This window comes from Idiotropiscis lumnitzeri, chromosome 11 (assembly GCF_059441095.1).
Source record: "Idiotropiscis lumnitzeri isolate Australia: NSW breed Sydney's pygmy pipehorse chromosome 11, RoL_Ilum_1.0, whole genome shotgun sequence".
Lineage (NCBI taxonomy): Eukaryota > Metazoa > Chordata > Actinopteri > Syngnathiformes > Syngnathidae > Idiotropiscis > Idiotropiscis lumnitzeri.
In genome coordinates, this window is record NC_142401.1 from 561495 (window position 1) to 576906 (window position 15412).

General features: G+C 43.7%; 2 protein-coding genes across 4 annotated transcripts; one reads left to right on the plus strand and one right to left on the minus strand.

Moving 5' to 3' along the window:
• Window positions 1–3857: 3857 nt before the first annotated feature.
• On the minus strand, window positions 3858–6362 carry LOC148326632 (uncharacterized). Of its 2 annotated transcripts, none has more exons than XM_088308547.1 (3): window positions 5716–6362; window positions 5275–5401; window positions 3858–4782 (listed from the first exon to the last, which is right to left on the minus strand). In XM_088308547.1, the coding sequence occupies exons 1-3, from the start codon at window positions 5996–5998 to the stop codon at window positions 4401–4403; spliced, it is 792 nt and encodes a 263-aa protein (XP_088164673.1). In that variant the 5' UTR covers window positions 5999–6362; the 3' UTR covers window positions 3858–4400. The 2 variants fall into 2 exon arrangements, with proteins under 2 accessions (XP_088164673.1, XP_088164672.1); XM_088308546.1 differs by having other exon boundaries at window positions 5710–6359.
• Window positions 6294–15027, plus strand: stx18 (syntaxin 18). Of its 2 annotated transcripts, none has more exons than XM_088308545.1 (11): window positions 6294–6364; window positions 12338–12405; window positions 12793–12908; window positions 12983–13060; window positions 13141–13207; window positions 13267–13346; window positions 13564–13655; window positions 14085–14143; window positions 14237–14306; window positions 14380–14460; window positions 14529–15027. In XM_088308545.1, exons 1-11 carry the CDS (start codon window positions 6308–6310, stop codon window positions 14622–14624), a joined length of 864 nt encoding a protein of 287 aa, XP_088164671.1. In that variant the 5' UTR covers window positions 6294–6307; the 3' UTR covers window positions 14625–15027. The 2 variants fall into 2 exon arrangements, with proteins under 2 accessions (XP_088164671.1, XP_088164670.1); XM_088308544.1 differs by having other exon boundaries at window positions 6312–6535.
• The last annotated feature ends 385 nt before the right edge of the window (window positions 15028–15412 follow it).

Below are 15412 nucleotides of genomic sequence, written 5' to 3' on the forward strand. Positions count from 1 at the left end.
AAACAAGAATATCCGTTTGCGGTTACAAGTATAAGAGACGAGGAAGGAAAAAGTTACCCTTGAAAAAAAAAAATTCTGAAGTTAAAGCACAGATAAGAATCCAATAAAAAAAGTCCAAATATTTGTGTGAGTCGGGAACTCTCGTCTTGAAAAGGACGATGACAAGCCGTCGGACAGTCTTCGTCACTTGATTTCTTTCATTTTCTGTCTAAACAAAACGTCAGGACTGTGAGACAGTTTGTACTTTCACGCAGTGCCGCTGTGAAATCTGGATATGAAACACCGAACTAAGGTGGTGTGCACTCGCATTTGTTGATTTATTTGTAATTGTAGCAATTGAGCAGCGTACGTTGATGTGAGTTGGCTGAATTCTACAAGAACAAAGCAGAATTTTCGGAGTTTCATTCAAGAGTCAAAGTCAGGCAGTAAAATCTTGCCGTCATCTTTGGAAAAAAACGAGATAGCACAAAGTGTAATTGAGGACTTGCTTTGAATTGTCGCATCACTTTGCGTTTTATCGGATAACACAAACAACGCATTGAAAAGGTCAGCTTGCTTTTTTTTTTTTTTGGAAGCGATTGACTGATGAAAGGTATAATTTAGGAAAGCAATACAGCGACTTCAAAAAGCTTCAAGTGCCATATTAGGTAGGAATGTGAAAGCTGTCCAGGCAAAAAATGATCCAATTTTCTCCGGCTTTAATTACAAAGAGGATCCCGTTTCATTGGCTGACCTTTTTTTTTTTTTTGAAGACCATTGTGGAAAATGATCAAGTCAAGCATATCCTCAATGTTCCAAAGTGGGCCATCTGAAACACGAACACAATCAATAAGAAAACCGTAGATGAGAGAAAAGAGAGCGTGACTGGCGACCATTTTTCAACATATCCATGGTCAAAATGTCGTCTTTAATCAATAGTTTGTTTGTATTTGGGGATTAGTTGAAATGTAAAAAAAAAAAAAAAGAGGCACAAGAAACTTTGATTAAAAAACCTCTGAGATGTTCTTTCGCCAACTAAATAAAAGCGTCAGTTGTGGCTAATCCAGAGCGCAGTCACATTGTGCCCGAGGTGCTTTTGCCCTTTGTCGTGGAAATAAATTGGAACAGCAGCTGCATTATGGAAAGTCTTCATTTGTGATTGCAACATCTGTACGCAACCTATTGCCGCACGTGTTTTGCATTATTATTTTTTTCCGGGAAACTTGGATGCACATGACCTTGCATGCGATGCTTAGTGATTCCGCTCCAGAAAGTGGGTACTGGCTAATAGGGTGGTAGAAAACAATTTCACAAAGTCATGCAAGCCATCCTCGGCATATAAAAGTCGAGGCTGCGCTTGTGTGTGTGTGTGTGTGTGTGCCATCTATGTTTTGTTCTGCTTCTAATTGAAGCAACATGAGATTATATGACAAAAGAACAACTTGAATTGATCCCTCTGCAATTTCTTCAAGTACATTTCTTCAGAGCTCCATGACGAGCCTTCTTGTGTTGACGTCATGGCAACCGCGGCAAAGTCCGGCACATGTCATCTTTGGTGATACGTGACGGGGAGAGAGACGTGAAGAAAAGCGAGTGCCGCGTCGCGCCGAGGGACGCGTTTGTTTGTAAGGCCGCCGTGCGCGACAGGTGAGCTCCCACCTGAAAGGCAACAACCGCCATGACGTGACTTCTCATCCAGCCTGGCTGAAGGACATTCCACTTTCTTTTCAACGTTTTTTGGAGAAGAGTGAGCCCAAGGCTCGTCTGTTTTTTTTTCTCAAGGAGCCTGTGTAAGCGCGCCTCCTCGGGCAATGCTGAGATAAGAACCTTTGACAGAATGAAGACAACGTCAGACAGCCACTTGACGAGTCCTGTGAAGATAAACAAGTCCTGACGGACATCTCGGATAACAAACAGAGAGAAAGTGGAGATGAAGGACTTTCTTTTGAGGCACTTAAGTGGACTGCCCAGAGGACACTCCCGAACATGGCTCAGCTGTCAGGAAGGAGGGAAAGGAAACCGTCTCTGACACGTGCAGCTCGGAATGCCAAAGAATGCCGTGTGCGTCGGAAGCTCCTTTTTATTCCAAAGTCAAAAGGGAAGAAATGTTGAAATTGAAAATGTAAGAAATGAGTTGCCGCTGTACTTTGGAAAACATCCGCAGCAAGCACATTTCCAATCAACGGACGGACAATGTTGAGGGTTTGAAATCAAAGTTTTGGTTTTTGTTTACGCCAGCCCGACGGAACCGGACAATGGCAATGAAATTATCCTCGAAATCGCAAATTCAAAAAGCTTCTGAGGGACCACCAACGTCTTTGTTCTTTGAAACCACAAACTTTTGTCGTATGTCTCAATTGTGTTGCGACGCTTTTCAACATTTGGAGTCCGAGCCAAATTTGCTGCAGATGTGCGACAAGTCACCACGCGCGGCGCACCATGCGACCGAATAGTTGATGGCATTTGGTCACATGACTTTGAGTGCGGCCGTCTTGAGTCTTTCTTTAAAGTTCTGTTTGATAGACAACGGCCGTCAACTCATTCGGTGCCGTTTTCTTTCTCTTTCGCAACATTGCAACTGCTTCTCGTGGCTATGAAAAGGACACACCGAGACCAGAACGCAATCATTTTTGCTCACATAGAAAATGAGGCGAGGGGGGGGGGGTAAAAAAATGTCGGAGTGTTGTGAATTGTGCGAATCGTATCTGAAAATAAAAGCTGAAATGTTGATCTGGTGCCAGACTCGGCCTTTGATGGGAAACCAAATGTTTTCAGGCTTCAGCCCTATAAAACAACTTCAACATCTCGTCTCCTTAAAGGCGTCATGCGAAGTAAGTTCGCAAAATGCCAAATGAAATCCGTTTGTGTCACGAGTAAAGTAATTCGACATAATGCAGATAAGCATGAACAAATATTTTGGATTTGGGAGATTTGACAAAGAAGTTTGATTCTGCTGAGCGACGTGTCAATTTGGAAAGCGCTTTTGTGAAATAAATCAAATAGTATTTGATTGTAACTCGGCCAGATGGCTCACATCAACACATTCGGCACAAGCGGGGCTGTTAGTTTTTCGCAGCAAAGCTAAAAAGAAAGAATGAAAAAAAAAAAAAGTTTTAAATGCTGAAGTGGCAGAAAAGTCGAAACGGCGGCAGCAACTCGGATCATCGTTGTGTAAGCGCGCCTCAACACTAACAAGGGAAATGAGCAAACCACACAGCAAATAGGAGACTTTTATTTCCAAAGTCGGGAGTGTAAGGCTCAGTCGCTGATTTTGGAGGACCGCTACACACAAATGACTACTTTTTTTTTTTTGTCTAGACTAGAAATTATTTCTACTCCATTAACTTTGGCATGAACGCTTTTGCGTTGGGTACGGCGAGTCAAACATTTACTGCTTTCAAATTCGCAGTTAAGAGCAAATGCTATGAAGCAGCGTGAAATCCATTTCCCACAGAGAGAGAAAAACAAACGAGTTGGCTTCCTGTTTCAAAATTACAAAAGTAAATCACTTGAAAAACGACTTTGTAAGTCGACCTCATCACAAAAGTACCGTGCCACAAAATGTTTGCGCGAAATTCGGATGAATGAAGATTTTCCGAATGTTACCCAAATTGAAAACATTTCGCTCTCACTTGAATGAGATGAGAATGACTTTTCATATTTTCCGAAAAAGTCAGCAACCTTGCGTGACATTTTGGCCAATTACCATCTAGAAAAATGCAATATCCACGTATGCCAAAATTTGGGACAACAGTTTGTATTTCTCGGATCATGACAAGACAGATTGAATAATGCCGTGTCAAATCATCTTAGAAAACGTCTTTGTTTGATAAGTGACCATGAGTGGCGCTTAAACATGTTATTGTAATACTCAAATGTCACATCGCAAAAGAGCGACATTTCATTAATTCCCAACCTACATCTGCGCCATTTGAGAATATGAAAGTCTCTTTTTTTTTTTTTTAATAAATAAATAAATACATTGTCTGCATTCAAATCTTCAATTGTTGGGTCGCCAGCCACAAGTTTGGGTTCTGCTGTGGACATAAAAAATGGCTCATAAAAAAGCAGCGGACCACCGCAGAATCACAAGTAGAAATAAATAAATGAATAAATAAATGCCTCCCAACAAATTTCAATGGGCGGATTTTGGCTCTTTAAGGGCCAGCTGGCTGCACTTTTTCAAACACAAATTTATTTTGAAGGATTATGTTGCATGAGATTGAAATTGTGTTCCGGTGTTTTGGGATCATCGTTTGGGTTTTATTTCTACTAGGGTTGAAACTATGAAGTGCTGCAATTGATGACAGGGGCGTTTGCATGCGAAAGCCAGCAAACGCCAAGTGTATTTGGACGAATTACAGACTAAACGTGGCCTCAAAGCATGGAACACAAAAGCAGATGCAACAGGTAGAGACACTTCAGTTCTGGAGAGGAGACTCTGACATTTGCTTCTTCATCTGCTGAATTTTGAGCGTATAATACTCCTCTTGAAGCTTGAGGACTGCCTCCTGTCGTCTGAGCACAGACATTTCCAAATCCATTCTTTCTTGTGAGGTGATGCCGTGTGCTGCACGTGTGCAAGGAAAGCAGTGAGAATTCGACTGTTCCCCAGAAGCAGCCGAATAATGAGGGCTAAACTGCATTGGCAATTGTTTTGGAATGTTACAAAAAGGAGGCATTTTTTGTCCCGGCGCGGTCGCGGATGCATCTGCAGCATAGGCGGGCAGCACAAGGTCTGCCTGCTCGTGTTTCGCTTTAAATTGTTCGTCGGTTGAAAACAGGCTTCCATCTTTCGTGCCACTGAAAGGGAAAGAACATTTGGATTTGTCCGCTCTAGTTCAATATATTACTACAGTGGTACCTTGACCATCTTAATAGTATTTCGAGTTACAACTCGTTGCTTACTCGAGTTTTTGCTTTGTGTTGCGAGCCAATCCTTGAATGAAGAATGAGCTCCAAATACGCTGCTGCCTGAGTGATTTGTAAAAAAAAAAAAAAAACCCACTCGCAAGGAGATCAACCTAATTACACTTTCTTTTTATAGTAATTGTATTTTACAATACTGTGCTATTTTCTTCACTAAAATACAATGTAGTATAAACAAAAAGAAATGCAACATTTCAACTTCACGGGGGCTGGAACGGACTAACAGCATTCAAATCATTTCAGTCAAGAAAATATACAAGCAAACTGAATTGTGAGTTTGATCATTTAATTTGTGGATCAAGGTACCACTGTACAGTATATCGTATGACAAAATGGGCCCAAAAAATAAATATATATATAGAACACCTGTTTTGTTGACTTTCCACCAAGTCAAAGGGTTGGGAGTCTTCATCTTGTTGCAGAACTGAAGGGCTCATGACAGAAATCACAATCTGGGTCAAAGCACTGAACTGATCCAGAGACAGCTCATCATCTGTGAAAAGAAAGCCGTTGGGAAAATATGATGGTATTTTAAACACATTGATAGCCATGCTGAGAGACTAACACTTTGGTCCAAATGGTCAATTTGGTGTGTTTAATGACATGATGCTTTTTAGTATTTTTATCTTAAAATGTGTGCATGTTTCTATATATGTGTCTTGTGTATGTGCTCTGTTTGTGTTTGGACTCTGAGTCTGTATGAAAAGCAATTCATTAATTTACGCATGTCTACTCCACTTCAATCATATACGCCTCAAAAATTGGAACACGGTGTGCAAAGAGGCTGTCAATGTTACTCACCTGTACCTGTGTGCATCTTCTGGCGTTTAATCTCCTCCCTTGACTTTGCCAGCAGATTTTCCCACTTTTTGCTGCAGTCAGACACAGTCCGCTGCATCTGTGGAAACGATGAGTTGATGGAGTGTGTGATTTCGTCCCAGGCTTGCCGTTTATCATACAAGCCGGCAGTGCACTTCCCTCTGATGACTTCTTTTCTTTCGTGGACGAGCTGAGCGAGAAGATAACACTCCTGGTCTGTCCAATTGGGTCTACGTTTTCTACTTGACATTGCCTCAAGTTGGAGTGGCATCGTCAATTGATTGTATAACTTCTTCAATACAACAAAGAAGTATATAGCACTCCTATTTGGTCGCGAGTTCAAATTGATTTGCTAAAAGTCAAGAAGACCTCTCACCATCTGCATCAGAGTGATATTTAAACTGTAAGCAATTCGAAATGAACATAGTGTAAAAGCGCATCTTCATAATTGGCATAACGTCTACACGGCGTGAAATATGATGTCGTAAACACGATAGAATTTCTGATCTTTCGGTAAACCTCGAAGTCGAGTTGAAGCTTTTCTATTCCTCCAGCTGAGTGGAAACGGCGTCGCGTCGCGATGACGTCACATCCGGGCGACGTGTCATTTTGTTTACAAGGGGAATCCTGCACTGCTGTGAGTAGCCTCGCCGACATGGCTGTGGATATAACGCTACTTTTCAAAGCCAGTGTCAAAACAGTCAAAACTAGAAACAAGGCGATAGGAATAGCTTTCGATTGTACCAAAGATGAGATTTTCAAGCGCAGCAGACCCAAGAATGCGTTCTCTCCGAAGGCTAAAGAAGTGGTAAGCCTTTGCTTGTGCTAACTGCAGCTCACAAGCATACTAACGCCGACACAAACTCTTAAATTAGACGCAAACGTTGCGTTTCGTGAAAGCTTGTTGGTGGCCATTTGTTGGAATATTAGCACGCGGTGTTGCATAGGACAATTTATCAAATGTTAACTTCATTGTATGTGTAACTGGAGTTCACACGCTCGCGTTAGCGTTGCCCACTTACTCTCTCTTCTGGTGCCATGGCTGAAACAGCCCTTGACGACTCATGATGAAAAAACTTTCAGTCTTCGGTTTCTTGCGGCCACTTATACTAGTAAACTCCCGACTCATTTACAGGCACACGAGTGATGCAAAACTGTCAGAGGTGATCAGTTCATGTCCATTGTGCGTATTGATTAAGGATGTGATATATATATAGTCCAACTAGAACTTGCCACGTTTTCATTGGCTATTGTATTAAGAAGCTATTATATGCAGGTAATATTTACTTTTTATTAACCTTCTCAGACAACCTCTGTAATCTTTTTTGCTAATAATGCAAGCTTCGTCAACCTAAAAGGCTTTGCCGCTGTGTTATGTCTGCTAACATATTGCTTGCATGTAAATGTAATCGTCATTAGATGTCAGGAAGACAAAATCATTACTTGTTTTGCATACTTGGCTAATTAAGATGATTTTGATAAGGATGTCAGGTCATCTTGCTTCTCTCAAGGACCTGATTGATCAATGACTTTATACAAGGGAACGTTTGAAACAACTCTATGTATATATTTATTATTTATATGTGTATATTTTATATGCATACATACATGTATTTATGTGTATACTTACATAATGCAGCAGACTGTGACTTTTTTTCCAGCCCTAAATATTATTTATACGTTTTAGAACTTGTGAATACAATCTCTGCCTTGTTTTTTAGATGAACATTTGGCCTATATTCTGCTACTGTATTAATTTTTTATCATTCCACTGCTTCTGGGTGGGAGGTATTTTTGGAACTTTGTATAATGCAAAGAGAACATAAATTCTTTCACTCACGCCATCGTGGCTCATTTGACGAGATGGCTGAAAAGTGTACCACGATGTAAGAATCGTGATTGAACCGAATCAAATTATTGATTAGATTTATTTTTTTTGCTATTCAAAATAAGGAGGCTGAATGTCGGTAATTTTATTTTGACATATAATATTTAACCCTTAATTAATACAAGGTCAACTCAACTATGTAAAAGTATTGATAATCTTATTTTGTGTCTCTAAAATAAGAAATACAATTACATTGAATAAAGACAACATTTAAAACAATTGAATTAATGACAGATCAAATGAAATCAAAACTATTAAGAGGAAAGTTGCCATTTGATTTATCTTTTAGTAAAACAAATGTTCCCTTATTCAGTGTTCATGCGTTGTAAGTGTAGCAAACTCATTTGCGTTACATACTTAAAATGTGCATTTATTCAGCGTGAAATATCTGCTGTCATATTCTTTGTTGTAAAATGATGTCTTTGTCTGCAAATGCAACGTGGCCAAGAGTCAACGTTGACAAGAAACTTTGTGTTGCGGGTGAGGCGTATTTCAATGGTCGGCATCCAAAAAGTCTTTTCTCGCCGTCCTGACGAGTGCCTTGCCCAACATGAGCTCCATGAAAACAAACCTCTCGAAAGGCGCCTCGAAGAAGCACTTTCCATTTCCCTCAGGCCCGGAGTCCGCGCTTGAAGTTGTCGAGCATCAAACACGAGCCGGCTCACCTCAGTGCTGCACAACCAACCATTTGTTCTGTTCCGTTACATTGCTATTCGAAAAGGCAGCGGTGCCGATTCAAAGAAACCCGACTCTATCCTGCTCGCCCCCCCCACTGCTCTTTCACTCGCATTGCACATATCCTCTGCAAGCGTCTCAGTGGAGAATTTGAAATTGCCAGTTGGGAATGTCCTGACGGTTGCTTACGGTCCTCTTGCGGTTTTCTCCCACGTCTGACACGGCCAAGCATTCTTCTTACGATTCCATAAACATACTGGAATAACATTTGCTTTCTGCTCTCGAACAATTTCTTGGCGAAAGCCGATCCTCCCGAGAGCCGGTGATTAAAGGTGGAAGATCAAAACAGAGAAAATATTCAATTAGGTCTCCGGCAACAATGTTGACGGCCGGCACCTAATGTGCAACAGATGTGGGTGCCCTCCTAGATATGCTCAACGCGTCACAGAAATCGAAAGAACAGATTGAATTTGACAAACGCGAACCGACTAAAATGCAGCTCATTTCAAAAGAAAATGTGAGCGTTCCTAACGAGACCAGAGCGACCGTGGTGAAGCTTGCGTCTCTTTCGCCCACTGTGATCTTCAATTTCAGCGCCGGGCTCGGCCCTCTCCGCAGCATGCGTCCCTTCTCGAGTTGAAATGGCCGAGGTCACTCGAAAATTGTGAAATTGTGTGCCGAGGGGAGCGCCTGGCCTCCCTGCTGTGCCTTTAGTGGCAACATTCCAAAAGTGGCGAGCGCTCTTTGACATCTTTCATTGTGCCCTTTTATTTGGAACCGCCGTCACGCTGGGAGCGTTTGCTTCGGATTTCAAGACAGTAAAGTTAGAATTGATCTTTGGAAAGAAAGATTCGGCTTTCTTGGTCTCCGTCTTACCAATGTTATTCCTTCGCATTTTCTGACGTGATGTAATTCATTCTACAAAGTGCCGTGCAGAAAATGGTTTTCAAAACCTTATTTTGCATTCAATGAAAATCTTAGCGATGTCAACGTAATTTGCGATGCTGCTACTGAGAAATTAAAAGCAAAAGTTCGCCTCACCGTGATTTATTGACGACTCGTTTCTGTTAGAAGAACGGTCGACATAGAGCAAACGTCACGTTTATTTGCAAATGGAGGCAATGACGAACGGGCAGCAGCTGTCCACTCCAGCGTATCGGAAAGCGTCCCGATGAAACTTGCTGCTTCTTGAAAATGACTTATTGCGATCCCAGGTTGCATTTTTAGGCAAAGTCTACACGTCTGAGCACCGTTGTCTGATTTCTTTTCTCGTTCTTTCTGCCCTTAAATCTGGATTGCTTTTAAAAAATAAAAAATAAAAACCTTTGCATTGTGTGTTGCGTTTGACACAACAGCTCAACTGCATTGGAATTGAGGTTTGTCATCATGAGCAACAGGTGGATACGCGGCTTAATTAATTGTTCCCTCTACCATCCAGTGCAAGAGTATTTCATTGTCTTTATCAGTCACTATTTGTCAGGGAACAAAGATTGATTTTTTGTCCAAGTATCATCCTCCGACGACTTGAGTGAAATGTGATCATTTCCTCAGCACAGCACATTTGACGATCGCTCTTGGAAACTTCACCAAAGTCTCCTCGGACGACCAGAATGCTGGAAAACGAGAAGCGCTCAGTCCATCGCTTGTTGGAAGCGAAGAAAAGACCAAAGAGATTTACTTGAACTTGAAAATAAAATCAACATGTTGTCACTGCTCAAGTCTCCTTGTGTAGCAGACCTGCATAATTGAACGGCGTCAGTATAAATAGCCTTTAGGACTGAAACGGAATCAAGTCAGTCATCATCTAATTCTGTCAGTTACCTGGATTTAACAAAACAAAAGAGACATTCAAGCCCTTTTCTGCTAAGCAAGCTCTTTCTCTTGTCTTGCTCATAATAATCCCTCCTGATGGTTTGTTTGGGCTCAGTCGGGGCTGCAGGCCCAACGAGAAAGTGAGCGGCTAAAGTGGGGGTCTTTGATGATGTCGAGATGAGATTTAGCCCGGCAGACTGTCTCCTTCTTCTTGTTGCGAGCTGTCTCGCACACACTGTGTTGCACGGTCATCCGTACAGCAGCGCAAGGCCACCGCCTTCCTCATTGTTGAGGAATTACTTGCTCTTTATGGTCTTAAGTTACAAGAGCAATTGATCCCTCTGACCCCCTGCAAGCCCTTGAGCTTGTGCTGGGAATCCGAGCTGCAATGTATACACACTGGAGACAGCTCAACCCCCAGAGCAGCACTCTTGACACGCCCTGCTGGGGCACGCGCACACGCACGCGCACGCGCACGCACCACCCCAGACAGGAATTTGCATTTAATTCTAGTTTGGGCATTTAGCACAACCTGCTGGCCGAAAAGTGCATTGCAACGTGGATTTCTCGAAATCTCTTGCATTAGAACTCAATACAAACTCTGAGGTTCCGGTCCAAAATATTCTGAGGAAGGGAAATTAGAGCAACCATCAACAAAAAAAAAAACTACGCTCAAAGCAGGATGGCCGAGTGGTCTAAGGCGCCGCGTTCAGGACCCAGTCTCTCCAGGAGGCCTGGGTTGGAATCTCGAATTTCCCCATTGTGGGACTAATAAAGGCAATATTATTATTATTATTATTTCAAGGGCGGAAAAGAAAAATATCCCTCAGTCTGAGCCAGAAAAAAAAAGTCCATTTAAAGTGTTGCCTGTTGGCCGTAATAAAATTGCTGCTTCAAAGGCCGAACAATTTGTGGCGAGTGTTGGAATGACAGTGAGTGAGTATGAAACATTGAAACGTGAAAAGAAGTTAACCGCAGTCGAATCTGAGAACAAAACAATCGGTCATCACGCCCGACAAAAGTATGTCGACCCCGCTGCGGTTTTGTGCCTTTGCCTTTTTTGGAATGTCGTCGATATTCTCATTCTTATTTGGGTCTTGTAACACGCCAAAGTTGACGGCGAAATAACCCAAAGGTGAAGCATCACGTGCAGCGGAAAGGTCTTGGATGCTCTTGCGATGTCGTGCATGACGACAGTTCAATCTAAAAAGGTCGCATTTAATTTTGAGCACTTCCACCAAACAGAAAAATAAACACCACTGAGAGGAAAAGAAAGAATCGTGGAAACGACTGCGACGGCAGAGCTTTCCTGATGTGTTTTAGCGTCACGTCTGCTTTTCAGATGCTTGTTGACGGCGCGCTGGCCATGTTTGGAAAGTTTCATTTCAGTTCACCCTGACAAGCTTCCACCGCCCCGAACAACATTTAACTCCTGACCCCAAATAATTGTATTATGACAAGGGTCGGCTCGCCCTCACGTCACACAAGCAAGAAAAGAAGGACAAATTGCTCGCTCTGTAAATTCTGACACCTTTTTTTTTTCCTTCCACATTTCCTGAGTCAGCTCAAATAAAAGCTCACTTCAGGTGCCTGTGATGCTCGAACGGATGTTGAGAGATATTATTAGACAGCTGGCGCCGGATTACTGCTTCCAGCCCGGCCAATTAGATAATTGGTGTTGTTAGAGTGGAAAGGTTGAAGGCCGAAGACAAAATAATCTCCCACGCTTGCAAACTCCGTCACAGTCAAAGCCATTGTGTCATTTTTCAATCCTTAGCTTGTCCGAGTTGCGTCTTGCGCTCGCTCCAACAGAGGCGGCTGTGTGACGCTCTGCACAAGTCTGGAGACAGGGAAGCAATTGGGCCCTTTTTTTTCACATTTAACTGAATTATCGGGGCAAATATTGAATTGAGGCATGTTTCCTTTGGTTTCTCTGTACAAATGGAAACACATCCTGAATTGAAAGCTTATTTGCAATCACGGCCGCGTGTGCACTCGCTCAGCTTGACGGCGGAACGCCACCTTTGAATTGAGTGCGGCCCGCATGCTGACGAACTGTCAAAGGTAAATATTGTGACTTTGCGACCGCGGGCGGACATTAGTCAGCCGTCATCTTGGCGTTATTCGTTGTCGTGTCGCTCTGCCTGAAGGTTGCTGGCAGAAAATTGCTTGCCGCTAATGCGACGTGTTTGGAATGTCGCGGAGTAACGTCTTTTTCTCACTGTGTTTTTCGAGGTCATCAACATCAGCAAGCTGAAAGACTTTTTGCTCCAACACAGGAAGGATTATGTGAGCGCGGGAAGGTAAGCCTCAGCTTGCAAATGCTGTCAAAGCGGAGAAGGGCTAACGTCAACGTCCTCTCGTTGAGTCGTGAACCGAACGTCGAGATGTTTGCCGTTAGGTGGAGCCCGGTTTTCAAAAGCGGCGGGAAAACCCATCAACCAAACATTTGGAGGCATTCGGGTCTCGTCGACTTGCGATCTGATTTTTGTTTTGAGCGGAATATTTTTCAGTTAGCTCCCATAAACCAAAATGAGATGTTTCTTCCATTGGGTCTGAGATTTGCCGAAACAAACAAAATCGGAATCCCCCTAAATTAAGAGCAAAAAATGTTAACTCAACCAGCTTGCGTGTGTTTAGTTTATCTTGACTTTGCACAATATTGAAGGTTGTCGTCGTGCGTCTTGCAGTCTCATCTCATCGGATGGAACGCGCATGACCGACGGCGAACGTGATCAGATCGACCAGGACGCCCAAATCTTCATGCGGACGTGTTCCGAGGCCATCAGACAACTCGGCACGGATGGTGCGTCGCCTCCGCAGTGCGACGTTGGCGAGCTGCCGTTTCGTGACCGCGACTTGCGTTTGTGTGCGTTCTAGCGGAGAAGCGGGCGACATCGGCGCAGACCAAAGAGCACCGAGGCGCAGTCTTGGACCTCATCGGAATGTACTTGAAAGGTGCGAGTGAAAATGTGACGTCGCGCGTTGAAATGTTTGGATTGGCGTGGCGTGAACGCGAGCGTGGGATCTTTTCAAAGGGGTGTGTAAGCTGTACTCGGAGCAGCGAGCCATCAGAGTCAAGAGGACGGTGGACAAGAAGCGACTGTGAGTATTTCTCACGTCTCTTCGTTTCCTGATCATAAACTCCGGCGTCTTGATGTCAGGTCACGACTGGGATCCGAGCAGCACGCTCGTGCGCCGAAATTAGTGGCCGAGGAGCCCGAGGCGAAGGAGGAAAGTTCTGGTATGTGAGCGAATTCGGATTGTTTGATGCCTGCGTGCGATTTGTTACTTTGGGCTTGAGTGATTGATTTGCAAAAGGAAATGGAAAAAGGTGTCCTTTTATTTGGCAAACCTCATTTGCCCTTGCGCGTTTTAAGACGGACGAATTTGCACATCCTGCTTGAGCGCCGTGCCACTTGAGGATTTCTGGTCACCGCGTGCATCTTTGTGTGATTTAGACAAGAGTGCAACAGAAGTGCCGGACCAAAGCGTCGACCTGTGGGAGGAAGGCCAAGCGGAAGATGAGCTCTCTCCCGAGGAGATCCAAATGGTGCGTGGCTCTCGTGACGTCCACACGCGACACGGCATCTTCGGAAATGTTTTGAAATGTTATTCACGTCAGGCTTTGCTAGCTTCCGTCCTCGGCTCGCAATTTTGGTGTGGAGTTTGGATGTTCTCCCCCGTACCCTTGTGGGCTTTTTTCAGGTGGTCTTGCGACCGCTCACATTCCAAAAATGTGCATTTTCGGGTCGTTTTCAATAGTTGTGAACGTGATTGGGTACGTTTGTTTGTCCAAATGGTGGCTCCCGATGCTCCCCTTTGCCCCGCCCACTCCTACGTCAGCTCAAATAACATCAATTGTCATTTTGCAGATGATAAAAGTGAAGATGAAGCATTCTAACCGTGACAGGATGTGTTGCATTTTGCTTTTTATTTTTTCCTCCAGGACGGAGTTGTGATTGTTGTTGTTTGTGTGCAGTTTGAGCAGGAAAATCAGAGGCTGGTCAGTGACATGAGCAACCTTGTCGATGAAGTGAGGTGAGTCACTCAAAGGGAAATTCTTATTTCAAAAGATCAAAATGGCCAAGTTTGGACGAAAAGTGTTTTTTTCCACTCGCGCGCTTCCTCCAGGCAAATCGAGGGCAAGGTGGTGGAAATCTCAAGACTGCAGGAAATCTTTTCTGAGAAAGTCCTCCAGCAAGTAAGCGACGGCTCTTTCTGGTTCCATTTGATTTATTTTTCCTAACGTGTCGCTTCCTGACTTGTCATGGCAGGAGACTGAAATCGATAACATTCACGAGTTGGTGGTCGGCGCCACCGAGAACGTTAAAGAAGGCAATGAGGACATCCGGGAGGTGAGCTTCAGAGCAACAACGCGTCTGCTTGAAATCGTCCAAAATCATTTTCTGTTTGTGTGCTCAAGGCCATCAAAAACAATGCCGGCTTCCGTGTGTGGATCCTCTTCTTCCTGGTCATGTGCTCTTTCTCGCTGCTCTTCCTGGACTGGTATGACAGCTAACGCGGGCGTCGGCATGTCGGAGGCCGTACGCCGCGGTCAGGTGATCAACAAGATCATGACGGCGGCTTTTCGCATTTAGCGTGCTGGACTTGACTTGAAAGACAAAAGGCTCGTCACCGATTCTCGTGGCAGAGTTCGTCCGCTGCGAACGGAGCCGCACTTGCATTGTCCACATTTTGGAGGCCGCATGAACGTTTGTGCATTGGCTCAAAACATGTTCTCTTAGCAACAGTTCCGCATTTGAAGGTTACGCAAACAAGACGAGAATTGCACTCGCTTTGCAGTCTTTTGTTTTTCTTTCGAACAATCGTCATCAAGTCCAACTTCACTGTCAGCCTGAAAATGTTTTACCTTCAGCGGCCGACCGGAGGATCAATAAAGCAGCTCGCATTATCAACTCGGAGGTATTTTCCATGACATTTTCTTCCGTGTTTCTCGACTTCAAACTGAAACGTGACAAGACGCTTGATACTTTTGAACGCGGCAGCTTTTGTGCCAAGATCGAGAGCCGTTGACGGATGTCGCCTGTTCTGCTTCCCATGTATCGATTATCCATACTATGATTCATCTTTTTTATTTGGATGCGTCCGCGGAATTCACAGGGGACAGAGACCGATGTCATTAGCGCATTAAGTCATAGACGCCCCCAAAATAGGTTTAGAATTGAGCGTAGATGCCACAAGATGACATTGACTTCAAAATAGTTCATGTTGCATGAAGACGATTTAAAAAAAAAAATAAAAAATTTGCCATTGCCAAACACCAACTATGGAAGGCTTCTCTGATGA

Coding starts and splice junctions, on each gene's coding strand:
- stx18 (XM_088308544.1), top strand. CDS start 6,383: ATGGCTGTGGATATAACGCTACTTTTCAAAGCCAGTGTCAAAACAGTC. Junction 13,347..13,563: donor GGCGAAGGAGGAAAGTTCTG/GTATGTGAGCGA, acceptor TGTGTGATTTAG/ACAAGAGTGCAACAGAAGTG. Junction 14,307..14,379: donor CTGAGAAAGTCCTCCAGCAA/GTAAGCGACGGC, acceptor TTGTCATGGCAG/GAGACTGAAATCGATAACAT.
- LOC148326632 (XM_088308546.1), bottom strand. CDS start 5,998: ATGCCACTCCAACTTGAGGCAATGTCAAGTAGAAAACGTAGACCCAAT. Junction 5,402..5,709: donor GAAGATGCACACAGGTACAG/GTGAGTAACATT, acceptor TTCTTTTCACAG/ATGATGAGCTGTCTCTGGAT. Junction 4,783..5,274: donor GTGGAAAGTCAACAAAACAG/GTGTTCTATATA, acceptor TTTCCCTTTCAG/TGGCACGAAAGATGGAAGCC.